The sequence below is a fragment of the Marmota marmota genome, unplaced genomic scaffold (assembly GCF_001458135.2).
Source record: "Marmota marmota marmota unplaced genomic scaffold, marMar, whole genome shotgun sequence".
Taxonomy (NCBI): domain Eukaryota; kingdom Metazoa; phylum Chordata; class Mammalia; order Rodentia; family Sciuridae; genus Marmota; species Marmota marmota.
In genome coordinates, this window is record NW_025999842.1 from 11194361 (window position 1) to 11222170 (window position 27810).

At 35.6% G+C, this 27810-nt stretch overlaps 1 protein-coding gene and 1 non-coding gene across 6 annotated transcripts; one reads left to right on the forward strand and one right to left on the reverse strand.

Annotated features, from left to right (window-relative positions):
• Positions 1–1146: 1146 nt before the first annotated feature.
• Casp8ap2 (caspase 8 associated protein 2) lies at positions 1147–27760 on the reverse strand. 5 transcript variants are annotated; one of them, XM_048808264.1, is made up of 12 exons: positions 27466–27760; positions 25844–25903; positions 21001–21083; positions 17304–17372; positions 16633–16733; positions 15505–15579; positions 13604–13719; positions 8614–10820; positions 4454–7589; positions 3330–3429; positions 2656–2708; positions 1147–1741 (listed from the first exon to the last, which is right to left on the reverse strand). In XM_048808264.1, the coding sequence occupies exons 3-12, from the start codon at positions 21053–21055 to the stop codon at positions 1738–1740; spliced, it is 5916 nt and encodes a 1971-aa protein (XP_048664221.1). In that variant the 5' UTR covers positions 21056–21083; positions 25844–25903; positions 27466–27760; the 3' UTR covers positions 1147–1737. The 5 variants fall into 5 exon arrangements, with proteins under 5 accessions (XP_048664221.1, XP_048664275.1, XP_048664170.1 ...); XM_048808318.1 differs by having other exon boundaries at positions 27639–27701; XM_048808213.1 differs by lacking the exon at positions 25844–25903 and having other exon boundaries at positions 27639–27748.
• Positions 26197–26266, forward strand: Trnaa-cgc. Its single transcript has one exon. It is a non-coding gene; the product is annotated as a tRNA-Ala (tRNA).
• Positions 27761–27810: the final 50 nt, after the last annotated feature.

Below are 27810 nucleotides of genomic sequence, written 5' to 3' on the forward strand. Positions count from 1 at the left end.
TGGTGCTTACCACTGAGTTGCATCCCCAGCCCTTTTTTTATATTTTGAGACAGGATCTCGCTGAATTGCTTAGGGTCTCAATCAGTTGCTGAGAACTTGAGATCCTCATGCCTCAGTCTCTCAAGTTGCTGGGATTACAGGCACATGCCACCGTGCCCTGCTAGAATACATGTTCTTGATTTTATTTTTATTTATTATTATTATTATTATTTTTGGTACTGGGGTTTGAATTCCCAGGGTGCTTTACCACTAAGCCACATCCCCAATCCTTTTAACTTTTTATTTTAAGGCAGGATCTCACTAAGTTGCTTAGCATCTCACTAAATTGCTGAGGCTGGTCTTGATCTTGTAAGCCTCCTGCATTAGTCTCCTGAGCCTCTGGAATTACAGGCATGCACCACTACTCCCAGCTCTTAATTTTAAATGTGTGTCACTTTTTTCTTATTTTTATGTTACATTGGTAAACCTTTTTTTGTTTATTACCTTTGACTTAGATTCTGCAGGTCTTATAAAATCCAATTTGTATTCTTTTGAACCAGTAGCTTCCCTTAGTCATCACTCTGCTTATGAACTCTGTGTGTGTGTGTGTGTGTGTGTGTGTGTGTGTGTGTTTTACTGGGGATTGAACCCAGGGCCTGTGCATATGAGGCAACTGAGCTATATCCCCAGCCCCTTATGAACTCTTTTAAGGGATGATAAAGATGATAGTATGCACTGGAGAAAGACTGATGACCAGCACTCTAATTTATGATGGACGTCCAAAAATGACAATGGGAAAATATGCAGCCTAGAGTCTAGAGCCTAGATTGTAATTCACCAGTCCTGATACTGGAGGGGGAGGGCAAAGAAGTAATTGTTCAAACTAGTCAATCCTTATACCAGTTTTCTCCAAATTTTCACCCTTTTTGTGTTCTTAATTTTATCTGTGAGGATACCTGCAGCGAGCTACGGTTCACTGTACCATTATGTGCTGTGAGAAAACAGGCCAAAGCACAGGTTGCCCCTTAATGAACTACTCATACCCATTCAGCCAGCTCACTCCCACCACAGAAGATTTCAAAATAGCTCCCCATGTCCCCTGGGAGTTTTATCTCTTTTTGTTTTAATTATTATCTAAACAATTTAAAGAACATTGTAATCAAAATATACCAGAACTTTACATGGTTTTATTATACATTACTGTTATCGAAAGCAAACTTTATACAAAAAGCTTTATACACATAAAAAATTCCTGGCTAGGCAAGGCCATTTGTGTGTACATACACACCATACACATATAGTATTTTACATCATTATAACTATACATATTTATAAATACACTATTTAAATTATTTTACAATTTACCAAAATGAAGGAAGGCAATTTAAAAAAGAATGAAAACATTAAACTAAATAGTTAAGTTTAAAATGCTACAAAACTTTCTAAAAATCGAGAAGGAAGTCATTTCTTTGAAATATCAAAACTAAGGTTTCAATACTACATTATTGTGGCTTTCATTCTGATAACAAGTTCTCATGTTTAAAAATAAATATTTTGACCAATGACAGGTAAGCAAATCAGACTGAATAAGCTGAACATGTTGATTTGAGATTAAAGTCAATAAGCAACAACATGTAGACAATCATCTAGGAATCAAAACTGATAAAACCTCCTTCTAGTTCCCCATTTAAAACGTGAGGAATTCAAAGCTTCTGTGTAGTATGAAATATCAATTAAAACTCCAAGGAATTCAGCAACTTATCTGTAATGCAAGAAAATGCTAAAGTTATAACTCTATTTTTCTGGTATAACCATTTTCATGTTTTAAATGACTCTACTTGGAACATATTAAAGAGCTAGCTTTTATAGAATCGGTTGGGTAACTATTGTTAAATTCTGATTTTGTCAAGAAGTATACTACTACAAAATCATTTGAAGACCTCAATAGCAAACCAGTTGCTTTGAGAAGATACAGAAATTAACAGGTTATCTGAAGACAATAATTCACAAGTGGACTAGAAAAGGATTAATAACTCAAAAATTTATTTAAAATCCTTCAAACTATGATCCATGTCCAAATATGTTTTCTATTTAGATTTAACTCAAATTTAAACCCTGATAATTCAAAATTATTGCCTTATAAACTATACAAGAATGACTTAAAGAAATTAAGGGCATATAGGTTTGTGAAAAGTATTAATACCTTAATGTAGTAAACCCTGTCATTTATGTAGATGACAATGGATTTCATGTTCATGAGCCTGTGTTTTGTATTTTAAGGTATCACACTCTTGATAAAAAGATGCAAGAAATATTAGATGACTGTGCAAATTTCACTAGTTATGAAACATACTGCTACTCACACATATTCTTTTACTTTTTTTCATCTATAAAAATTTTATTAGTAATCATCAAATGCATTTTCCCCCACCTTAAGACTCATCAGCAATCAGAAAGTTGAGGAGAGATGCCATGCTGATCTGAACTGCAGCAGGCATCATTGAGTAGGCCCCTGCACATGAGGTGACCTTAGGTGCCTGCAATCATCCTTCAATCTGAGACTGAAGCAGGAACTCAAATGGATTGTCTCTCACCCACTATTCACATCTTCAATGACTAACAAGCCATTATGTCAAATATTTACTATACTAGTCTCGTAGTGTAAACATTAACTACCTGCATTTTGACTTTTCAAAGAGCTTCATTAGCTGCTGGAATCTTTCTGAAACCTGAAAAATTAAAAGCGATTATAAATATCTCAACATTTATCATCTTTAATGAATATTTTTGCAAAACTTCTGAAGACAGAAAAAATTATCCTCAATAAACATATGAATGTAATGTTTAGAAAAACATAATAAACGTGAATGTTTAATTTTTCAATATTAATTTTATTAAACTAGCAAACACTACCAAATTGCCTGATAAAATAAGCAAATGGTAAGACACAGGGTAAAAAATGAGGACCATTTCAGCCATAATTCTTCTATAATCACCAAATTTTTTTGTTGTGTTTTGGGTACCAGGGATTGAACCCAGGAGCATTTAACCAATGAGCCACATCCCCAGCCCTTTTGATATTTTGAGACAGGGTCTTACTAAGTTGCTTAGAGTCTCACTAAGTTGCTGAGACTGGCTTTGAATTTGCCACTCTCCTGCCTCAGCCTCCCAAACTGCTGGGATTATAGGCATGCAGCATAGCACCTGGTACAACCACCAAGTTTAATAGCTCTACACACAGCCATATTTTTAAGGAGGTCGGCTACTAAAATCTACACATTTTGTTAAATCTACATATGTAGAGAAGTAACACTGGTGAACCAACAGAGATGTAAAAATTGGGTTGTTACCTGATTTGGATTTTTATTCAACTTGACAGCTAAATATGTAAACGTTTTCAGTGATGGCCCTCTTTTCTGACACTCCAATAAAATTTCCCGGTCATCATTTCTGAGGAGGAAAATTATATTTAGCTTTTATACAATTGATGCAGAAAAAGTAATATATTCCACTGCCTTAATGTCCATGAATAGAAGTGACATTTTAATTGAAACCCATAGGAAAAAGATCAGAATATTCAAAATGGTTATCTGAGAAACACAAATATAAATTATTTTACTTTTTCCTTTTTTTGTGTTACTGGGTGGGAATTGAACCTGGTGGTGCTCTACCACTGAGCTATATCCTCAGCCCTTTTTAGCCTTCAGAGTAGCTGAGATTACAGGCTATAGGCATGTGCCCCCAAACCCACCTTAAGTGAGGTCTTAAAACCTGCATTTCTTAAAAAGTTCACATAAAACTCAAAAATACACTCTAACTTTACAACGATTTGTAAAGTTCTAATTTAGGGAAAAAAAATAAATTACCCAAACTCCTAGGTTTTGTTTCATCTCTTCTACCATCTGTCATTCCTTTTTTTTTGTTTTGTTTTGTTTTAGTTGTACACAATACCTTTATTTTATTTTTATGTGGTGCTGAGGATCAAACTCAGTGCCTCACGCATGGTAGGCAAGTACTCTACCGCTGAGCGACAACCCCAGTCCTGACTTTCCTTTTTTCTAAAATGTGCTTATACTATTTCCTTCCAAATGAAAAAAAAAAAAAAAAAGTTTCTTTGTAACTGAAAAAACACAATGAAAATCCATACTTTGATGGCTAATTCCCAACCCTATTTAAAAGTTATTACTACAGATTGTTCTACAGTATAGCCAGAATGTACCCTAGAATGTATCTTTAATTCTGGTCACTTTTAAAATAACTCATCACTTTTTCTTATTTTAATTAATTTATTATTGTTATTATTTATTTACTCATTTATTGCAGTGCTGAGGATTAAACCCAGAGCCTTGCACATGCTAGGCAGGCACTCTATCACTTTTCCTTATTTTAGGATGGGAAATATCTGATGACATTACAGATTAGATTGTAATTTCTTAAAATTTTCTGGTGATTAATGTCTCTACAAGATCCTTACCTTGTCCACAAAACTACAATTTCTCCCTTCTTTTTAATAATATTCTTTGCAGAAAGGCTTGTAGAATTGTTGGGTGCTATCGATGAATCCTTAATATTTGGGCTTGCCTTTAATGATGAGGGATCTTTATTCACTGTAGGGAGTTTTTTCTTACTGGTTTTCTTTTGATGACCTTCACCACTTTCACCAGAATCTTGGCCAAGTTTGGTCTTTTCCCTACTAATTATGTCTGTTTCCTTTCTTTGTCTTTTCTGAGAAGAATGATTTAGCATAGAAAAACTTTTTCTCTTCTTGTGAGCATTATCCAAAGCCCCAGGAAATTCTGAATCATCAGAAATTGATGTGGGCTCTGATTTTAAATCATCCTTTTTTACTTCATACAAATCAGGAGATTCTGTGGTCAAATCTATATAGTCTTCTTCAACAATGCATTCCAAAGGCCTATTTCCTATTTGCACCTTTTCTTCCTTACAGTTATCTTCATCTACACATATTACCTGACAATCCAAACCTTCAATAGCTAACACAGGATGGTTCCCTTCATTTTTACTCTCACTTGAAGCATCTTGTGTCAAATCAATAAATGTACCTATAGTATCAGGGTGTAAAGAATTATCTAATATTTGAGCATTTTGATCTAAATTGCCTCCAGAACATTCCAACTGGTTGATATTTAAAACTGTTACTTCTATGAATTCCCCCAAGTTTTTGGTCTCAGTAACTGGATCCTTTGTTAGGTCTATATATGTGTTTGGAAGATGATCCACCACAGAGTGTGGGATTTCGTCCACTGAAGGCAATTCTTCAATGCTTTCAGGCACTTTTGGTTCCCATACTTGATGCAATTTAAAACAATCACCAGTCACTTCATCACTACGACCCATTTTACCTGAAGCATCTTTAAGAAATTCATATATATCAGGAACCTGTGTTTGTATCACAGAGTCCTGTTCTTCATGTGTTGGTTTACTGCTATCAACATTGTTGTTGGAGTTTTCTAATTCCAACTCTGGAGACTTAAAAACTGAGTTCTGATCTGAAATATATTCTTTTTCTGCTGCTTCATCAGCTTTCTTTCCAATTCCTGGCAAAGGTACCAATGACTCATCAGCCACATTCTGTTTAAGACCAGGGGAAGTGGATGGTGCTGCACGCCTTATTTTCACAATGAAATGATCATTGGATTTTTCCATTATGACAGCATGCATGGGTAGATTAGGATGGTACTGAAAGCCTGGAGCAACAGACCGGCTTGTCCATGATGAAGAGCAACTTGATTTACTGCTTGAGTTATCAGACTCCAGAGCTAAGTGAATATCTTGCTCAGATGCATCCTCTTCCTCAAGTAAGGCATCTTCACTAAAATGTGCACTAATAACTTCCTCTGGAGTTGAACTAGACAAAACTTCAGGTTTTAAGAAACTGAGATGACCATCTGACTTCAGAGGTGATGGTACTGTTAAAGAGACTGCAAGATCTTCAAGGAGTATGGAAGAAATGCAGGACTTACCCTTTTCTGAACTACATACGTTATCTTTACTTAAAGCTGTGTTAGTAGACACTTCAAACATACAACTTTCATCCAACACATCAGGATGAACTGGCAACGAAAGCCCTGAAGACAGAGATGGACCTTTCTCAGATGATAATAATGACCAATTATCATCACTAATCATTTTGGGACATGGAGAAGCTACCCCTGAAACTAGCTCTTCTGTTGTACAAGTTGGTATAGATTCACACTTAAGACTCTCTAGAAGCTGTTTCTCTGGCGTCTTTAACTCCCACTCAGTTTTTTCAGTACAATTAACACTGTTGTCCAAAAGATCAGAACCTTGCAACAAACTTTTAAATATTTCACCCATCTGTGCATCACTAACTAAATTGAAAGTTAGGCTGGATGCTTGCTGTTCAGTAAGAATCTCAAAACTGCGTTCTGGCTTTAAAGCTGCATGCTGGGATGTCTGTGTATCTTCTATGGTGTTGCCTTCATTTTTCCCTGGCTTTGAGGTACTTGGACAGTTTAGTTCCAAAGAGTGCTCAGCAGACTGAGAGTTTTTTATACTATCAAAGCAAGTGCTAAAATTTCTTTTAATGTCATGCTTCACTGCGTTAAGACTGGAGTTATTCTGGACTTGATGTTTCTCCTCAGATTTTTTACCTCCCAGCAAAGACTTACAATTCACAGAGTCTTCTGGTTTGGGCAATTTTTCTCTCAACATTTTTTTGTTAGAATTATCCACATTCCTCTTCTGTGAATTTGAATACTGTCTTTTGTCTTTACAAGTTTTTTCAGATTTTCCGTCATCACTGTCACTTCCAAAGTTTATGGAATCACAAAACTTTACCAAGATTTTCTTAAGCTTTGCAAATAAATAATCAAGTTGTTCATCTACAAACTTCCACAATTTTTTTTTCATATCTGGTAGCTGTTGTTCAAATAAGCGATCAACTATGCCATTCTTCTTAACTTGCTTAAGTTTAGATTCTATAACATCACAGAGATTCTTCTGTAAAGTAGTCACTGACTTAGAGATCTTGGATAAGTCAAGGTGTTTAATTAGTGATGTAAAACTCAAAATTGCTGACTCAACAATTCTATGAAATTGTATCAGTGAAAATTTTACCTTGAATTTCATATAATTTTTCCTCACATGCTTTCTTATCACTCGCAACATATGCATTATTTCTCGGACAGAAGAGGGTGCAGCAATAATTGAAACTATCTTTTCCAAGCTGGAAGTACTCATTGTTTTATCTTTCCTCTCTGTTTTTGAAGATCTGTTAGATTCACTTGGTCTTTTATTCCATTTGCTATTGGTCTGGTGGGTTTTTACAGATGTTTTTCTATGTTCTATATCCAAATGCATGGTATTTTTCCTCCTGCCTGGGCTAGTTTTTGTGTTCTGCACTTTAGCAGAAGTTCTAGGTTTGGCAGTTCTGTCCATAATTTTTTGTGGCTTAGGATTTTCACTGTCACTTATAATTTCTCCTTCTTCTAATTCATCTAAAGATGAATTCTTATAGGAAACTTCTTCTGTACATCCATCAAATTTGAGAATTGGCTTTTGATTTTCCTTATTGAGATCAGATTGACTCTTAGACGTACAATTAACAGAATTTGGTGGAATCACATCTGTGAAAGAGAAAAATATATTAAAGTCACACAACCACTGAGCAGTCATTTTGCAGTTCCATCTTAAAACAAAAAATCAAATACTGAGGCAATTCATTACTTTAAATAGTCTCCTTTTAAACAGCAGAATTTTAACACCTAATACTCCTTTTCATGCTTTCTTTAGGTACTAGGGATTGAACCCAGTAACAGTTTACCACTGAACTACATCCCCAGGCCTTTTTCATTTTTATTTTTTTAAGATAGGATCTAAGTTGCTAAGGCTGGCTTTGAATTGATGATCCTCCTGCCTCCTCTTCCCAAGTTGCTGGAAGTACAGGCACAAGCCACTGAAACCAACTATACTTACTCATTTCATTTGGCTTTTACTATTCTAAAAAGAGCTTAGAAGAGGCTGGGACAGTAGCTCAGTAGTTAAGAATACATGCTTATTATGTGGTAAAGCCTGAAGTTCAATCACCAGCAATGCAAAAACCAAAAACCAAATAAATAACACTTTTCAGAAGGTGTCTGACAAGTGCAGAGTTTGATCAACTGGAGATGATCTTTCCTTCATTTTAGCATCATCACCGCCTCTATGCATGATAATGACTTTTGAACTACAAAATTATATCTGGGCTGTGCCAGGGATGTAGCTCAGTGGTAGAATGTATAACTAGCATGCTCAAACCCAGCATCAATAAATAAATACACACATTTGAAAATGACTACAGTATTTGAAAAATCTGTTCAATCACTCTGTTTTTAATTAAGAATTAAAGGAGCTGGGGACATAGCTCAGTGGAGAGTGTATGCTTACTAGCACACAGAAGGTCCTGGGTTTAATCACCGTGCAAGGAAAAAGAAAAATTAAGAATTATCTTCATTCAGACTAAAGGCTCAATGTACACTACTAGTTAGCAAAAAGGTCTAAATAATATTATTCTCATGTTATCAAAAAAGAAAAAGCACCAACTTATCTTGCTTGTGTAATTTACATTACAAAAAAATTGAGTTGTGGAAGACATCACACGTAAGCTATTACCTTTATGAATGTTATTATACACTGGAACATGAGATGGGCTTTCCATTCTAAGAACTTTTGCTATAGGTCTCACTGGACTATTCAGAGGACTGATGGCTTCTGGAATAGGTCTCAGGTGATTAAGGTCAATGCTCAAAACTGAATTCTCATCATCATGACATAATGAGTTTGTTTCCCCAATTTCCATTCTGTGGTCCATCAATTCAATCTGCTGAAGGGAAGATGCTAAAGCCTCTTTAGGTGAGCAGGGCTCCAAATGACAAGACTTACTTTCAACCAGAGGTATATCTACAAGGGAAGGCTCAAATTTGGGGTTATCATGTTCTGAATGGACTACAGGTGAAATGCCAGTTCCTTCAATTGAAGATGGCACCTGTGTTTCACTAGTTTCAGCGACTTTACTTGCAGGAGCCTCTTTCATCTCCATACCCTCAGAAATACAAGAATTCAAACCACCTTGTCTTTTGGTATCCAATTCTAGGACAAAGTTTTGAGAAACACCCATTTGTAATACATCCATTATCACAGAGGCTTCTGCCCTTGCACCATCAACAATCTCTCCTGTTTCTGTTGATGGAAACAAGGATTCTGTTTGTTCCATTTGCACAGGTGTTGAGAAGGAGGTCTTTGTACAACAAATGGGCATTTCACAAGGCACAATATTTTCAACAGATTTAACTAGTAAACTATTATCTTCCGGTTTGCTTTCTGGAATAATGATCCTGAATTCAGACTCTGCTGGAAGAGAATCTTTTGGTTCCAGTAACTTTGATTTGTTTTCCTCTGGGATATGTTCACTGACAGAAGGCATACATGTCCCTGTTTCAGACTGTACCGAGGACTCTAAATCAAATCCACTGCTGGACTTGGGAGCATCTATTATTTTATGCTGATTATCCTGAGAAACAGGCTGTTTTTTTGCAGGAGAAAGAGTTAAGTTCAATTTTTCCATAAAACTTAATTTTAAGTCTTTATTTTTGGTTTCATTTGGACCATTCTCACCTCTCACTGCAAACTCTTTATTATCTGCTCCGTCAGAAACTTTGCTAATAGAGACTTCTCCTTGATCATTTTTTGGTTCATTCTCTTTCTTTAAATCAGTAGTGGTTTTCTTAGTTTCTTTATCAGTCTGCAAATGTTCTGAAGGTGACTTTTTGTCACTTCTCATATGCCTATTCTCCTCTTTGTTTTCTCGTTCTCTTTTCCGCTTATCTTCAGTTCTGTGCCTTTCAGGTTTTAAAGGTGTATTTTCCCTGTGGTGCATAGCATTGACTTCCTTGGAGTCCGTGTGTTTGTGAGTTCTACTGTTTGAAAGAGAAGATGAACACCTCCCATCTTGAAAACCATGACTGCTAACCCACCTGTCTCTTTTACAATCCTCCCATCCTCTTCTCTCCTCTGGATGGTATTTACTGGAATTATGAGACGATTTGATTTCAATCTTAGAATGGGGAGGTGGTGCTCGTTCAGATCTTCTCCAGTGATCCTGTTCCTTTCCTGCTGATTTAAGTTTGGGATCAACTTTTCTTTCTTCTTTGTCCTGTGATTTAAGTTCTTTTCTATTTGTATTTTGTGACCTTTCGCTTTGTCTATCTAGTTTTTTGTCATTTTGAGATTCAACTCGAGCATGTGATCTTTCCCTGGAGGTCTCCTTCTCCCAAGAAGAACTGCTGCGTTCATTCCTGTAATCTGAATCTGTGTTACTTTTGAAATTTGAATTTTTGTTCTCAGCTTTTTGTTCACCTTTACCATGTTTCTCAGAACGTCCTTGTAGCCTTGGACTAGTTTCTGTATTCCTTGGTTCACCATCACCAGAGCTATTACTTAAATCTTTTCGTGGTCTATCAGTTCCTCTACTATACTGGCTGTGTCTAATATCTTTTCTCCCTCTTCTGTTATCCTCACTTGAGCTACCTTCACCAACTTGATAATGTGAACGTGACCATAAGCCATTGGTACAGTGCTTCTCAATGGATGTAGGCAAATGTGAAGTGTTCTTTTTTTCAGAATGTGAATTTCCTTCCTTTTCTAGGTTTGGCAGTGAAGTATTATGATGTACATCTTTAGACACATCATTTCTAATTCTATGATCAGTCTTTGAACAATAATCCAAATGAGGAGATCTGGATCTAAGATCTTTTGTTTTAACTGCATCTGATGTCCTTGGAGTTTTATGATTATTTCGAAAATGTGGAAACTCAGACAATCTATTGAGAAAGAAATTAACAACAAAAAAGCAAAATTAGCTGAATAATCTTCCAAATGTTATTCACATGTGACACACTTTTAGAATTAGGAGCCTACAAAATGGCAAAACAAACTTCATGTTGTAAAAAAAGAGTGATTGGGGTTGAAGATGTAGCTCAGTAGTAGAGCACTTGCTTATTAGCATAAGGCAGGCTCTGGGTTTTATTCTCAGCACCACAGAAAAAAAGAAAGTGAGTGATTAAGAATTTACTTGTTTTGGCTGGGTATACTGCATGTGCAAGGCCCTAGGTTTAATTCTCAGCATTGGGGGTGGGGGTGGGGGATTTACCAGCTTCCAACTGAATTAGCCAGCATTCAAAATAAGGATGTCTCTTTTTCTCTCATTTGCTTTTACTTCAAAGGCTATCTATCCCAGCCACTTGCCAAACTATTTTAGTGTTCCTTACCATAGGTGCACAATCTCCAAACTAACCATCAGTTCACTTCTTATATGATAAGTGATCTATTCTTTCCCTCACTCACTCTAGTCTGACTGAAACAGAAGAAGAATTAGAAAAGGAAAATACAAGGAAAGCTAGAAAACAGACACGATCAAAAAGTAAACCTTAATAGAATTCTCTAACCTCACTATCTATTTTGAAGACTATTCCACAGTAAAGCACAGCATAAATAGCCATCTTAAAGTGGTTCATGCTATGCAAAAATAAAAAAGAAATATAGCACTGGGATTCTTTTCTTAGGAGAATGACATGTATTGACTACTAAAAAATAAGTCTAAGTATTAAGGTTTATATTACTGTTTTGGAACACTGGTAGTTTTTCTAGCAATAAAATAAAGATAGCTCATTGTAGTTTTTGTGATAAATTTATCTTCTTGAACTTCCATAGAGGTGACTTTTCAAAACTCACTTTTAGGCTAGGTGTAGTGTTGCATACCTGCCATCCCAATTACTAGTGAGTCTAAGGCAAGAGGATAAGTTCAGTCAGATTTGACAAGTTAGCAAGAACCTGTCTCAAAAAATGAAGACTGGTAATGGGGCTCACTGGTAGAATGACCCTGGGTTTGAAGTCCAGTAATCCAAAACAACCAAAAAAAAGGTGGGGGCTAGATGTGGTAATTTTTGCCATAGCATGATGCCCAGATTTATGCTTCAGAAGGTAGTTATCCTATGGCTGTAATACCAAGAAGAGACAAACCGGAAGCTAGAGAGAGTAAAAACAGATGCACAGATACCAACAGAAAGATCACTACCAGTTCAAATGGGAATAGAATGGTGGAAACAACTGTAGGACAAAAGAAAAAAATATCTGCAAGATCAAAAGTCATAAACATCAATAGAATGTGGTATCAATCTGGACTGGGGGAATGATGGAGATTTAAGTGTCAATGATGACCCCTATGCAGAATGACTACATGTCCCAGCTTGCCAAGCAATCTTGGCATATAATTACTGTTAGCTATTCCTTCAACTCTTACAAGTATTCCAGTATAGACTATAAATTAAATGGTCATGCAACTCTTATGTCTCTGGTTTACGCTAATCAAATAAATGACAGGACAATCCACTGAGCTAGAAAACAATGAAAAACTTTTAATGATAAATCACTTTTGTTTGAGGTCATTTAAAAAAATCTTTAAAGACAAGTATGTGCATATATAAAGTAGGTATATACATATAAATGAAACTGATCTAGCATGGGTAAGATTGTATTATTAAGAAAATACCAACATAGCTGGGCACAGTGGTGGCTATAATCCCAGCAACTTGGGAGAGTGAGGCAGGAGGCCAGCCTCAGCAACCTAGTGAGGCCCTAAGCAACCTATCTCAAAATAAAAAATTAAAAAAGGGCTAGAGCTATAGTTCAGTGGTAAAGCACCCCTGGGTTTAATCTCCAGTACCAAAAAAAGATAATACTGATAGAGGAAAAAAAGGACAGAGGCTTGAGCTTTGAGAAATGAAACCTACAACTAATTACAGGAAGAAAACTCACTAAAACAAAATGAGAAAATATTTCAAGAAGGGATGTTGGTCAACTGTGTCAAACAATGTACAAAGGGGCCAGTTAAATGGAAGTCAAAACTGTTTGATGGATTTAGTGGAGGTGACTATTGACCAAAAAGATAGCTACTTTGGTAGACCATTGGAGGCAGATGTCAGATGGACCGGGTTCAAGAGTGAGTAAAAAGACAGGAAATGGAAACAGCCAGTTTAGACAACATTTTCAGACATTTGGTTATGAAAGGAAGGAAAGGTACAAGCTTCTCTACAACACAGATTGCCCCCAAATAAAGAACAAAGAGTGAGCAAAATAGAGAACCCACTTGAGAAATAAAAGAATACATAATTGAGACATAGTTTAAGAGCTGTTAATTAATAAGTGCACATCTTTTTTTGTCTATGTGCTAGGGATTGAACCCAGGACCTCACGCATTGCTCTACCACTGACCTACCTACACCCCAAATCCCTGCTCTCAGTATTTTAGTAATTTGGTATAGACCTAGAAAGACCCATAACATTTACACAATCTTTTCAGAAACAAATAGTATTAGAATAAGATCCCAAGTAGTTTAGTAAATGGAATATACTCATGGAGGTATGTGGCAATGTTCTATAAATTATACATGTAAATCATTATGACAATAAACCATTAACACATTAGTTATTATTCTTACTAAATACAATAAAATATATATTTTCATTTTCCTACTGAAAGTAAAAATTATTCTGCACATCAATACCCACATAATTTAAAACATCCACATCCACCCCTTAGTTATACCTTTGGTGAAGATTATTTATTTCTTCATCTTTGCGGTTTATTTCCACTCTGGCAGTTTTGATAAGTGCTGAAATATTCTTTTTAAGAGACTGGTTTTCATTTTTTAAGCTGAAGTTCTAAAATATAAATTAATAAATACATTACTAAAGTACATATCCACAGGACTATTAATAGTACACTTATATTAGTTAGGAATTATTGAATGCTAACCATGCCGGGCATGACATCATTTTATCTTATGTAATTCTAAAAAGAAAAGCAACCCTATGAGAATTACTAGATTACTATAATTCCCATTGTACAGTCAGGGAACTAAGAGCCAGAAAAGATAGCCGGCACCAGAAAAGGCACACTTACAATAGAGTTCAAAATGTAAAAACAATAAACATCAGAAGAAATTTTTCTGCATGGGTCACTCTCTCGAAAATCAAAAGCAAAAATTGATAAGAATTTTATTACATTTAACAACTAATGTTAAGCCTGAAACTATGAATTAGTTCTCAGATGAACAAAGAACAAAATCTAGAGTTGACTTGTTCGGGAACAGAACAGAAAAGGAACAGAAGAGAAATAATTTTACCAAAAAGTAAAATAGGACATCAAATTCTTAATTTTTTGCAGCCGAATCACAAAACGGGTCATTTTTGCAAAAACTATGAAAGCACCATCACCATTTTTTCACAAAAATCATTCTAAATCTTTGATCCTAAAAACCATATTGTTTTAAACCACCTGTTTCTATAAATGTTAAAATTTATTAGTTGGTTTAACAGATTTTTTATATTGATGCCATTTTAACAATTCAAGCAGTTTTCCTTTATCAATTTCATCAAATCAAGAAATAATGCTAAGGACTGGATATATAGCTCAGTAATAGAGCATGTACTTAGCATGGGTCAGGCCCTGGGTTCAATCTCCAGCAGAAAGAGAAAATAAACCTTCTTTATAAACTGCCAACATGTCAATTTCTATTTATAACAACAACAAAAAAGTAGGGCTGGGGTAGAGTACTTGCCTAGCATGATGAGGCCCTGGATTTGATCCCCAGTATCACCAGAAACAAAAACAAAAACAAACCCCAGCTTCTTTATATAAATGACCAACATTTGAGCATAACTTCTATTTGTAACAACAATGACAACAAAAAGTACACTTTTTCAGAAGAAACTGGGTCTCACTATGTTTCCCAGTCTGATCCTGAAGTGGGTTTGAATGATCTTCCTGCCTTCAGCCTCTTTAGTAGCTGGGACTGCAGGGACCATGCAAGGGCCAAGCTGGTTGGTCTTGGGGATTGAACCAAGGTATTTTAAAATTTTGATTTAAAAAGTTAACAAGGTTTATAGTAGCTCAATTCATAATAGCTAAATTATGGAACCAACCCAGGTGTCATTCAATAGATGAATGAATAAAGAAAATATGGCATATGTATTCAATGGAATATCACTCAGCTTTAAAGAAGAATGAAATTATGGCATTTGCCAGTAAATAAATGGAGCTAGAGAATATCGTGCTAAATATTTGTCAATTTTTTTTTGGCGGGGGGGACCAAAGGCTAAATGTTTTCTCTAATATGCAGATGCTAATTCACAATAAGGCAAGGAGCACTAGAGAAGAACAGCATTACCTTAGATTAGACAGAGGGAAGTGAGGAAGGGGAGGGGAGAAGATGTGGGGATAGAAAAAAATAGAACAAAACAGACATTACTCTATGTATATATGTGACTGCATGACCAATATAATTCTAAAACATGTACACTCAGAAAAATGAGAAATTATATCCAATCAATGTATGATAAAAAAGTGCATAAATGCATTGTCATGTATAACTAATTAAACCAAGTTAAAATTAAAAAGGTGAAAAAAAAGTTAAGGCAAAAATGAAAGATTCATTGTAATCCCACCTGTGTCTGTATTTCCTTAAACTTTTTCATCAGCTCTTTCATCTGCAGCTGACATTTTCCATATTCTACCTGTAACTGTAAAATATAAAAAGATTAATTTAAGCATCATACTAAAATAGTTTCTTAGCTTAAATGACATTTCAAAATATTCAAAATTTTACAAACCAATCCTCGAAGAGGAATATGTCTACTAAAAATAAAGGCTGAGGTTGTAGCTTAGTAGTAGAGTGCTTGCGTAGCAAGTGTGAAGCATTGAGTTTGATTCTCAGCACTCCATATAAATTAATAAAATGAAGATCCATCAACAACTAAAAAAAAGTATTTAACAAGATACTAGTTCTTGAAGTTTGGTCTACCAATAATTAATTTTTTAAAGTTTCACATTCAACCTTTAAATCTTAAACTTCAAATATGGTAGAAACTTCTTTCATTTAAGTCTCAAGACATATTATACAATATAACTTAGTACAAATCATAAAAAAATAAAAATGTTATATTACACTGTAGCTATCTGAGTAAGGTTTTATATACTGAGACATTCAAATTTAGCCAAGCAAAATTGTAACTAAATTTAAACAAGTATTCAGAAAACATTCCTTTAAAAAGCAGGTCTGAAGGCAGAAACTGACTTAAATATTCTTTGGGTTTTTTTTTTTTTACTGGGGATTGAACTTAGGAGCACTCAACCACTGACTGAGCCACATCCCCAGCCCTATTTTGTACTGTATTTTATATATATTTAGTTATAGGTGAACACAATAACTTTATTTTATTTTTTATGGGGTGTTGAGGATCGAACCCAGTGCTTCACGCATGCTAGGCAAGTGCTCTACCACTGAGCCACAACCCCAGCCCTCTATTTTGTATTTTATTTAGAGACAGGGTCTCACTGAGTTGCTAAGTGCCTCACTTTTGCCGAGGCTGACTTTGAACTCTCAATCTTTCTGCTTCAGTATCCTAAGCTTCTGGGATCACAGGCAGAAGCCACTGTGCCCAGTTTTAAATAAATACTTTTAACCTAAGAATTAATTCTTAAACACAAAATATTTAATCAATAGTAAGTTGCTGCCTGCTTTTGGGGAGCTACAAGAGTAAACAAGTATCATTAGTAATTGTGGCAACGCATACATCATTGTACGTTGCCTCCTTTGCAGTTCCTTCTTCAGTCAGGATCTCTTCATATAAATCCAAACAATTTCGAGATGGCACACAGGATTTGGAAGTGCTGTCTAAAACAAACAAAAACCCTTTACGTTAACATATTAGGCTTCTTGATGTTATGTCTACCTCTATATATTTCTCCCTCTACTATATTTAATTCAAATATATACTGATTTCACAGATGACAGGTGAAATGTTGATTTACCTAAAATCAAACATGATAATCATATTTCTTCAAAACACTGGGAGATCTAGCATGAAAAAGGTTTCTAATTTAGATAGGTCCTAGACTCTCTGCATATCATTCTTATTGACACATTTGAAAATATTTATTAACTTTTCAAATGTTCTAATATCTTGCAACCAGTGATAGGAATAAGCAATAACATGCATAGACAACAACACCCATGGCATTTCAAAGAACAAAAAACATTTAAATCTGAGACTTGATTGATTGACAAAACTGTATGCTAATTTGCTTTACTGATCAAGGTTTGGGCAATAAGAAAATTACCTGAGTGTAATCATTTCAAAGAATGGGCAAATTTAGAAGCCATTAGGTTATTAGGAATTGCTAACAACAACAACAAAAAAAACCAAACCTAATAAAATGAGACTATTTCATGGAATTTACATACCAGAAACAGCATTGTCCAACCCAGCATATATGTCCAGTGAGCCTTCATCATTATTTTTAAGAGGAGAAGCTGCAAGAACAGCAAAGATTAGTTAAAACTGACTTTATAAACTAAGGTTTCTTTCCCAGTCCAGGAAAAGATTTTTTTATTTTGCTCCAAAAAAGACAAGCTTTTCTACATACCGATAAACAGAAAGATTTCTGCACTAGATTTGTAGATTTGTAACTTTACTTCAGATTTTAAATTTAAATTTCCTTTCAAATAAATACTAATGAGAAGGTTTTAATTTCAGTAATAACAGACTGGTTTTTATCAAATCAATCTGCAGATAACAAGTATAAATGCTAAATAAAACATTAAAAGCTATCTGAAGAGTCAGAGAACAGGCCAAAGCAGGAAAAAACTGAGAATGTATAAGATCTTAGATATCTAGCACTACAGGGATTAGAGGGATAGGAAGACAATATCTGAAAGAAGACTATATGAGTTCCCCATTTTCCTTTTTTTACTGCTTTTTGTTGAAGGACAGGTCCAGGTTGCTCTAGGTAGAGCTACACTAAGCATTGAAAAATCAGATGGAAACCTCCAGTCTTTTTTTTTTTTTTTTAAACCAGGGATTGAACCCAGGGGTGCTTTAACCACTAAGCAACATCCCCAGCCCATTTTATGTTTTATTTTGAGACAAGGTCTTACTGTCTTAGAGCCTCATTAAGTTGCAGAAGCTGGCTTTGAACTTGTGATCCTCCTGCCTCAGCCTCCAGAGCAGCTGGGATTATAGGGATATGCCCCCATATCCAGCTGAAACCTCTAGTCTTAATGGCTTGAAGAACAGAGGAAAAACTACTGAGTTGACAACACCAATTAGAAGGCAAGAGAGGAAATCCAAAAAGCCAAGGAGGAATTTCTCCAAATTCTGCCCCAAATATCTGGGTGACCTCCACAAAAGGTAGAACTCCAAAATAGATAGCTAAACTATCTGAACAGAGATTTCAGTTGTTATCCACCTCAAGGGAGATGAAAGTTTAAGTTCAGCTACATTAAATTTGCTAAAATTAAGAGAGGAATATATCAGATAAAATAATTTAGAGGAATATAACAGAACCCAGTGTCATATCATTCATAATGTCACAAATATAATCCAAAATTACTATACAGAAAAATCTCAGCAGAGAAATAGAAACAAAAATAACCACATGGAAAAAAAAAAACTAAAACTGGTAACTGGATAGTTAAAAAAAAAAAAACAAAAAGTCACTGGATGTACTTTATAAAAGAGCCAGTGAACTATGTAAATCAATAGAAACTACCCAATCTGTAGAAAGAAAGCAAAAGACAAAGGGAGAAGAAGCAAATCTTAGTGATCTATAGGATATCAAAAATTATCTATAGATATCACATAATGTTAATCTGGAGTCCAGAAGGAAATGGAAAATAAAGGGAAAATGATACACTGGGATGCTAAAGTACACTAGATGGAGCAGTAAGGTAAATGACTATAAACAATTGAGTAAATATACAGTATAATTTTTCCTCTTAATTTCTTAGTTCCTAATTCATTAAGATGTATAGGACTATTTAAAGTAAAAATTATAGCACTGCATTTTGGGCTGTGACTACTATAAAATAAAGAACAAGATAGAAGATAAATCCAACTATAAGATTCTATATTTTATGTGAAAAAGTACAATTCTAATAAACAGACTATAAAATGTTAAAGACCTATCATACAATCCCTTGAACAACCACTGAAAATAATGCAAAGAGATATAACCAAAAAGATTATATATAACTTAAAATGGAATTTAAAAATATACTCAAAGTAGAATGTATATTGGAATTGTCATTATTTTTTAAATGTATGTAGAAATGTAATTCAGTGGTAGAGTGCTTGCCTGCATGCACAACACCTTGGGTTCAATCACTAGCACTGCAAAGAGAGGGGAAAAAAAAAAAAAAGAAGTATAAGCAAGGACAGGAACTTGAGAGTAATATACAAAAATGAAAAGAGCTGTATCAAGCAAATGAGATTAACCATGTAGTTCTGTCCTTCAAAATTTTAATAAGGTTGTAGATGTAATAAAATTTATTTATTTTGTGGTGCTAGGGATTGAACACAGGACCTCAAGCATGCTAGGCAAGCATTTCACCACTGAGCCACATCCCCAGCCCAGATGTGATAAAATTTAACTATTTGCGAATCCAGATGAAAGATAAAGATGTTCATTATATTACAGATTCAATTTTTCTGTAGGTTTACAGTATTTTTTAAAAAATCATAAGAGAATTGCAAATTGAAACTACATCAGCAAAAATAATCAAGTTACACTGAACAGTATTACCCAGACTGGTTATGATGACATTTGATATAAGCCCTTCCATATCTATGAATAATATTTTTTATGATGTTAGGGATTGAACCTATTATTGGCATGTTAAGCAAGTAGTCTATCATGAGCTACATCTCCACCCCTATGAATATTTTTAAAAACATTCTAAGTAAAAGTAGAATTCTACCAAACCCAACTATCTTTTCACTATAGCATTCATAATTCTCATTCACAATATGCATCTATAGTCTTAAAAAAATGTAATGAGGTCACAACATAACTATAAGAAAAAAATTAAATAATAATGTTATATCAGGATTTGGAAGTTTATCTTCTGCATATTATCTAAGATACTTTTATTTAGTGCTAGAAATACAGCTCAGTGGCAGAGCACTTATATACCACATATGTGAGGCCTTGGATTTTATTCCTAGCACCATCAAAAACAAAACAAAACAACAAAAAAGACAATAAAAAAACTTTTTATGAGCTTATTTTACTACCGGGTCTTCGTTTTCTCTTGTTCAAACTAACCATTCATTGTGACTGTTGTTTTTTTCTCTGAAAAATATTAAACAAGAATAAATGCACTTACTGAAAATATTAACTACAAGAGTAGTGAATACTTATTTTGGATGTCAATGGCAGTTATTACCATTCATATTGGCAAAACTGCTAACTTGATTACATTTAGAAGTTAGAAAGGATATGATAAAAAGATCAATTGGGTTTTGTGGTGCACACCTGTAATCCCAGCTCCTCAGGAGACTAAAGCAGGAGAATAACTCAAGCCTTAAACTCAAGGAATTTAAAGGTAGTTTGAAGAACACAGGATGACCCCATTTCAGAAAAAAAAAAAAAATAGAGTTGGAAATATAGGACCATAGCTCAGTGCTACAGTGCTCAATACTATGTGTGAAGCCCTGGATCGTCAGTACCATAAAAACAAACAGAAAAAGGTTCACATTTACTAAGCACTACTTATGACCCAAGCATTTTATTGTATTAATTTACTTATGTGAAGAGAGAAAAGGATACTAATGGCAGTTTACCATGAGGGTAAGTAAATGATTTGAAATTTAAAAACTGAGGCGGGCTGTGGCTCAATGGTAGCACACTTGCCTGGTATGTGTTAAGCACTGGATTCAATTCTCAGCACCACATATAAATAAATAAAAGTTTATCAACAACTAAAGAAAAAAAAATATATATATATATAAAGTAAGTGAGGCTGGGGTGTTGCTCAGTGATAGTGCGGTGTGTGTGCTTAGCATGCACAAGACCCTGATTCAATAGCCAGCACCAAAAATTTTAAAAATAAGTAAATGGAAAGTCAGTCAATTTAGAAAGACAATTAAAAGTAACCTTACCAGAAAAGACATCAAATAAACTTGTTCCATCACCATTGTCATCATCTGCTGCCATGATCCTATTTCCTTTTGAGAGTTGCCATCTAAGGTATTAAAAATAAAGATTTTCCACTGTTAAAATCAACCTCACAATTCAGAAAATAAACCTAGCTTCAAGTCAAAAAGCAGCTTTTAAATTTGGAAATACTAATAAGTTTACTCTCTAACATACTAAAAAACAGACTCATGATAATAAAAAATATGCCTAGCCAGGAGGTAGGCACACACCTGTGGATCCTACCTATATGAGAGGCTGTGATAGGAGGATTGCCAGTTCGAGGCCAGACACTAAATTTAGTGAGACCCTGTCTCAAAATAAAAAATAAAAAGGGCTGTGGATGTAGCTCAGTGGTAAAGCTCCCCTGAGTTAAAAAAGATATCATCTGGGCAAAAGTCAAAACTATAAAAAGAAAAAGTGTTAATAAGATTAAAACCACACACAAAGTAAATGATACTACGTTTATAAAACAGATCAAAATATACTAACACATCCAAAGCCTTGGGTTTAATCTCCAACAACGCTTGAAAAAGAACCCACAAAATACAAATCTAATTTTTGACTAAAATAAGAACCATCACCATTCTCACCAAACACATACACACATTAATATTAGTAAGAAAGGTTGGGGATGTAGCTTAGTGGTAGAGTACTTGCCTAGCATATGTGATGCCCTGGGTTCAATCCATAGTATCACAAGAACTATACACACTTGCACACAATCCCTTAGATCCACTGCTAAAAAAAAAAAATGGGCAAAAAAAACCCAAAAATTAAAAAGAGGGGAAAACATCTTTAGAACCAAAAGAATTTAACTTCAATAATAATGAAGATAATGCAAATTAAGACAACGAGATATCATGTATAGAAAAGCAGTGATGTAGTCAGGTCTGACTACTTGGCTTACAAAGGCATTAGCGTGCAGTCTAGAAATCTGGACTTCATGAGGATTCCTACTATTTCCCGAACTGATAACAAGTGGCTTACCATATCTAAACTGTTCATACAAACAATATGGTTTATGCTAAATACCTGCTTTCTTTCTAGAAGTCTAAAACTTTGATAAGTGCAAGGAGGGGCATTTCATAGCATCAGCCCCTAATAAAAACTCTCCATAAAGGAGATCAGGAAAACCCTCTTTAACCACTTTACTATATAAGGAGATAGTGAAAAGACATCATCTTTAAGCAACCAGAACCCCATCAGAGATCCAAGTCTTTTGTGGACTTTTCAGCCTCCACAACTGTGATTAGTAAATGTTTGTTATTTATAAGACAATCAGTATATGGCATTTTGTTATAGCAGCAGCCTGATCAAACTAAGACAAATAAAGAGCCCAAACCATAAGTAAACAGCAATAGGATTTTTAACAAACTGAATGTAGCACATAAGTACCACTCAGATCAAGAAACAGATCATTTTCAGTACCCTAGAAACCCTCCTCATGTACCCTCACAGCCACTATTCATTCCCAAATCTTGAAAGATGTACAAAGAACAAAAGCATATACATTGCTGGTAACTTGCTCTGTAGATGTAGTATCTGCATGTCTATGGAGGATTAGGGAATATCAGTAAGGATGTGTACAGATTCTACGTGAGAACACCATTAGCAAAACGTTTAAAGAAAGCTTGATTAGGATAAACACATAGAATTGTAAATAAATACCTTGGTTGGAATGTACCTCAGGTAGAACAAAATTGGGAGACAGACTGTCAAATTCATTAATGTCACACAGAAGATACTAAACATCAGAACAAGAAATCTGAGCTTGATCATTTAGAGCACAGGAGCACGGAAGTGAGAACCTGTTCTTCACATTTTCTAGCTTCTAGAAGCTGCCTGCATTTCTTTGCTGGTGCTTCTTCCTCCACCTTCAAAATCAACAATGACCTATCTTCTTTCCTTTTCAACCTCAGCTTCTCAAAGTCACATTTTCTCTTTGCTTCTGTCATTCCATTGACTTTCCTAGCTCCTGCCCTCTGAGTCCTTCTTATAAGGACTTGTGTGAGCATAGTGGGACCACTTGAATTATCTAGAAAATACTCTCCCCACTTCAAAATCCTTAGTTACATCTGCAAAGTCTATTGCCATTTAAGATAACATATTCACAGGTACTCAGGATTAGGAAATGGGTACCTTTTGGGGCCATTATTTGGCCAACCACACTAAAGAACTCATTTTAAAATTTTAGTTAAATAGCCACATGTGATCAAATATACTACACTGGATAATAGACCATGAACTATCTGAAGGCAGGGATCAAGTTTTATTAATCTCTGTATTCCTGACACTAATATACATACTTGAAGATGTTTACTATACAAACAAGGAAATGGGCCAAAAAAGACTAAACCAGCCAAAATAAATATCTAAGTCCATGAATTGAAGCACATAGTTTATTCTTAAGAAAATTCCACTGGCTTCACACAGTCTACTTAATTTCATTTACCATGGAAAACTCACATCTAAAGGATTTCATAGAATTGTGGTTATTACAATTTCAGTAACTATAAATGCCTTTTGAGTACTTGTAAAAATGTTTAGTTTCTTAAGGTTATGAACTCCTGGATATCATCAATCTTATTTTCAATAACTGCACAAGCATAAATTATCTCTTTGGGTTAAACTATTGGACAAAAAAAAGTTGAAAAGAGCAAGTATCACCACAAAACGTAGGGGTACTAAAACAGATTTATAGTCAGCCCTGTTGCCTCCTCCAGGGGCCTGAAAACTAGGGACTATCTATACTAAAATACAAACCAATAGTCAGCAATAAGATGGTAAATAAATACATTCCTGTAAGTAATCAAGTCTAAAACAAAGAGATCATCAATATCTACTCACTTCTTGACATCTCTATTTCTTGAAGTAACCCTACCATTTCCAAATAGCCTACTTACACTACCTTTGCAATATTTCTCCCATTTATGCCCATTCTTGCCATTTCAATGTGTTCCAGGCCCTCCCTATTGCTATCTAATTTTCTCCCTACTCCAAATACATGTTGCAAACAACTATTGGATTAATATCACCTCTTGTTCAAAATTTTTCCATTACTTCCCATTATCTAGTGAATAAAGTCCATACTTCCTTAAGGAGATAGTGAAATACACTGATATCTACTTTTCTAGTCCTATCATTCACTATCCCAGAGTTTCCAAAAATCCATTTTATGTCCAATTAAATTTTGCTCCAGTTTACAAACACACTTACTGACACTATCACCCGATAGCTCTTCCTCACATCTATCTGAGTTTACAAGCAAGTACAAGATGTGAATACCCAGATTAGAATATGTGAAGCCAAGATTAAAATGTGAGTTTTCAAAAAGTCAGGAGACAGGGGAAGAGGTTTATCTCAGTGGCAGAGAAGTTGCCTAGCATGCCTAGTTTGAGCCCCAGGACTAGCAGGGGGGAAAAAAGGTTGGGAATATACTAATGATTAAGATCCAGTAGGGATTGGGAGAACCACTGAAGATTTCAAAGCAAGAAAACATCAGTCAAACCTGCACTTCAGAAATTTAACTCTAGCAAGAATATGGAAAATATTAGTGGCAAGCACAATAGGGAAGGCTTACCAAAATAGCGCAAGTAATAGTAAGAAGTCATTCTAAATTATTTTTAGTGGAAATAAAGACAAAGAACAGATTTGAAAGATTTCTGTGGCACAATAAACAAGATTTAATGGATAGTGTATTCAAATGTCCCCTGTTCCCTATTTCAAATTTTTTTTCACGCCACAACCTGAGCTGTCTTTTCAAAATGCAAATTTAATTAAGTTCCCTCCTCTGCTTAAAACCTTTCAGTACTTCCTGATGATCTTAGGATAAATTTTTCTCACAATTTTTTTAAATACTCTTTTTAGATGTTAATGGACCTTTATTTTATTCATTTATTTATATGTGGTCCTAAGAATCAAACCCAGTGCCTCACAATGCTAGGCAAGTGCTCTACCACTGAGCCACAACCCCAGTCCTCACAATTGTTTTTAAGACCCTGCATAACCTGGCCTCTAACCATCCTACTGATGTTACTTAGAGTCCTCTCTATTCCCCAGCAATCTATGCTCTGACTGACTATATTGGCTTTAACTCCTTGAACATGTTGTTTGTTCCTTCTCATACCGAATATTCTACAGAGCACTCTTTGCTCAACACCCTACCTTTATTTAACTCTTCGATATTTTGGCTTAAGTAATGTTGATCATCTCCTGGCCACTCTCTCTGCCTACTAGGTCATGTCCTTAGTAATATTTTCATATATATCACTGTGTCCTTTCTCTATCTGACTTCTCATAGCTCACATTTACATTTTTGTGGGATTCCTGGAGAAATGACCATATTATCCACTATACTGAAGCTCTATGAAGACAAAGACCATCTCTATTTTGTTCACCACTATATCCCCAGCTCTCAGCACAGGGTCTGGTGGGTTGTTAAATAATAAAAGAATATTGTTTGAATTAATGAAATTTCCGATTTCTTAAACTCTTTGAAGTTTCTAGCTTTGATAGCAAGGTCATAATTTTAATAGCAATGAAGAAACAAAGATATGAATTATCTGTATAACATCTAGATGGAGATGTCTAACAGAGGGCTGGAAATAGTATGTTGCACAAAAGAGAAGGCATGGTAGGTATTATGATTTGGAACTCATCAGCATCTTGGTAATACCTGGGGTTACGCTCTTGAAATCACAAAGGCAACTGACTCTCCTAGAAAGAAGGGGAGGAGGGAGAAGAGAAAGAAGTATGTACAGTATTAGATTAGTTGGGAAAAAGAAAGTTTTTTACACTTGCTCTCACCTTCTCCCATTTGAGGATCTCAATATACAATGAGACTTACTACTAACGGGAGTGGTGCACCTGTGAAAAGCAGAGACAAAATTTTTAAACCTGAGAACCATAATGATTAAAAAGAGCTGTTAGCTGGGGGTGTAGCTCACTGGTAAAAGGACATATTTAGCATGTTCAAGACCTTGAACCCAAAGCTGGCTTCAATCCCTGTATTGTAAGCTCAATTACTCACACATAATTGTTCTATTCAGATATGAAAGCAAAGTAGATAAGGATAAACTAGTCTTTTTGACAGGACAATGTTTTAAAAGGTGGTCTGAAGGAAGTTTTATTTTTTAAAAATTGCAACAAAAGGGGCTGAAGATGTAGCTCAGTTGGTAGAGTGCTTGCCTCGCATGCAGAAGGCCCTGGGTTCAATCCCCAGCAACACCACCACCACAAAAAAAAACAAAAAAAAAAAACAAAGCAAGCATTTGTAGAGAATAATAGAAAAAAGCCAGGGGATGGAGACAGCACATTAGACTCCAAGGATGTGTGAGGGGAAGATATTAACAAAAGTTATCGTATACTGAATATTTTTTTTAACTGAACACAGATTTATTTTGGTCATTATTTACTAAACACAGCAATAATAACTATTTACAAAGCATTTACATTGTATTAGGTGTTTATATAATCAAGAGATGATTTAAAAGCATACAGGAGAGTGTTTTAAAAGTATACAGGACAGTGTCATATACTATGTATTTATTATGAGCGAAGTACTGACCTAAATGCTCTAAATACATAAATGACTTGCCTTGAATCTCCCTTAATGTCATATGAGGACCATATTATTCTTTTTTCTCATTTTACAGATGAGGACTATTAAGACACAGACTATTAAGAAATTTGCCCAAGGTGAACAGCTGGTCAGTCTCTAAACCCAGAGGACCAAAATCAAGAATATATATTACAACACGAATATACGTATATCTACACATATAAATGTGCGTGTGTATACACACACACATAAAAGGACATTATCTCTTGTAAAACGTCAGGAAATTCAAGGAAAAAATAATTTGGGGGAGGGAAGTGAATAAGAGAATTCTTGTCCTAGTAGCCTCTGTCCCTCTTGAAAAGGCGTGGTGGGAGATGGGGGATGGGTCTTGAGGACTGGCCAAAGTTTTGATGCTGGTGCTGTGAATAAGAAAGATCAGGGGCTAGTCAAAAAGTCAAGGGTCAAAGTCAAATTAATCCTAAAACACAAACGCTGAGATTTCTGCGAATTCTACATTTACATCTTAGTTACTGTGTGTTAGGTTTTGGTTACTGTGGTTTTAGGTGCTGTATTGACCAAGACAAATAACTTCTCTCGGTATAACAGTTTCGGAAACAACCAACATAGTGATCACCTGACACTGGAAAAACCATTTTTCCAGAGAATCCTACCCAAAAGCTTTTAAGAGTGTATACCAAAGCCAGATTGGATGGGGGGAGGGGCGCGAAGAGTGGTCGAAAGAGCAATTCCTCCCTGCGTTCGCTCCCAACCCCCTCCCGGACCCTCTCCTGGGAACGTCCAGGGACAGCAGAGCGACGCAGAGTGGGAGCCACAAAGGTGCACCCCAGGGCTAGGGGAACGTGGCTACCTGCGGTCCACAGACGTAAGGTGCGGCCCTTACTCCAATCACTTAGTCGTTTTAAATGGGCTTCCCCCGACTCTCTGTCTTCCCGGGCGCAGCCAGTCTCGGTTTTGGAGACTACAGCACCATAGAGCCTCTTCCTGCAGCCCGGCTCAAAGCGGGTCCCCACGGCAACTTACCCGCCCTGCCCGGCCCAAGACAGCCCGGGTTCCCTTCTGGACGCCGAGTTCTCTTTGGCATCTCCACCAATACCAACGCGCAATGAGGACGCGGAGGCGGGACGAAGGGCTCAGAACCAATCAGATCAGACGCAAAGCACGTTCCGGCGCACACAACTAGTTCCCGCCTTTG

Excerpts from the sequence above, each read along its gene's own strand:
- Casp8ap2 (XM_048808264.1), bottom strand. The coding sequence starts at position 21,055 with ATGGCAGCAGATGATGACAATGGTGATGGAACAAGTTTATTTGATGTC. Across the intron at positions 16,734-17,303 it reads GTTGGACAATGCTGTTTCTG|ACAGCACTTCCAAATCCTGT; the intron begins GTATGTAAATTC and ends TGTTTGTTTTAG. Across the intron at positions 13,720-15,504 it reads TTAAGGAAATACAGACACAG|AACTTCAGCTTAAAAAATGA; the intron begins GTGGGATTACAA and ends TTTATATTTTAG.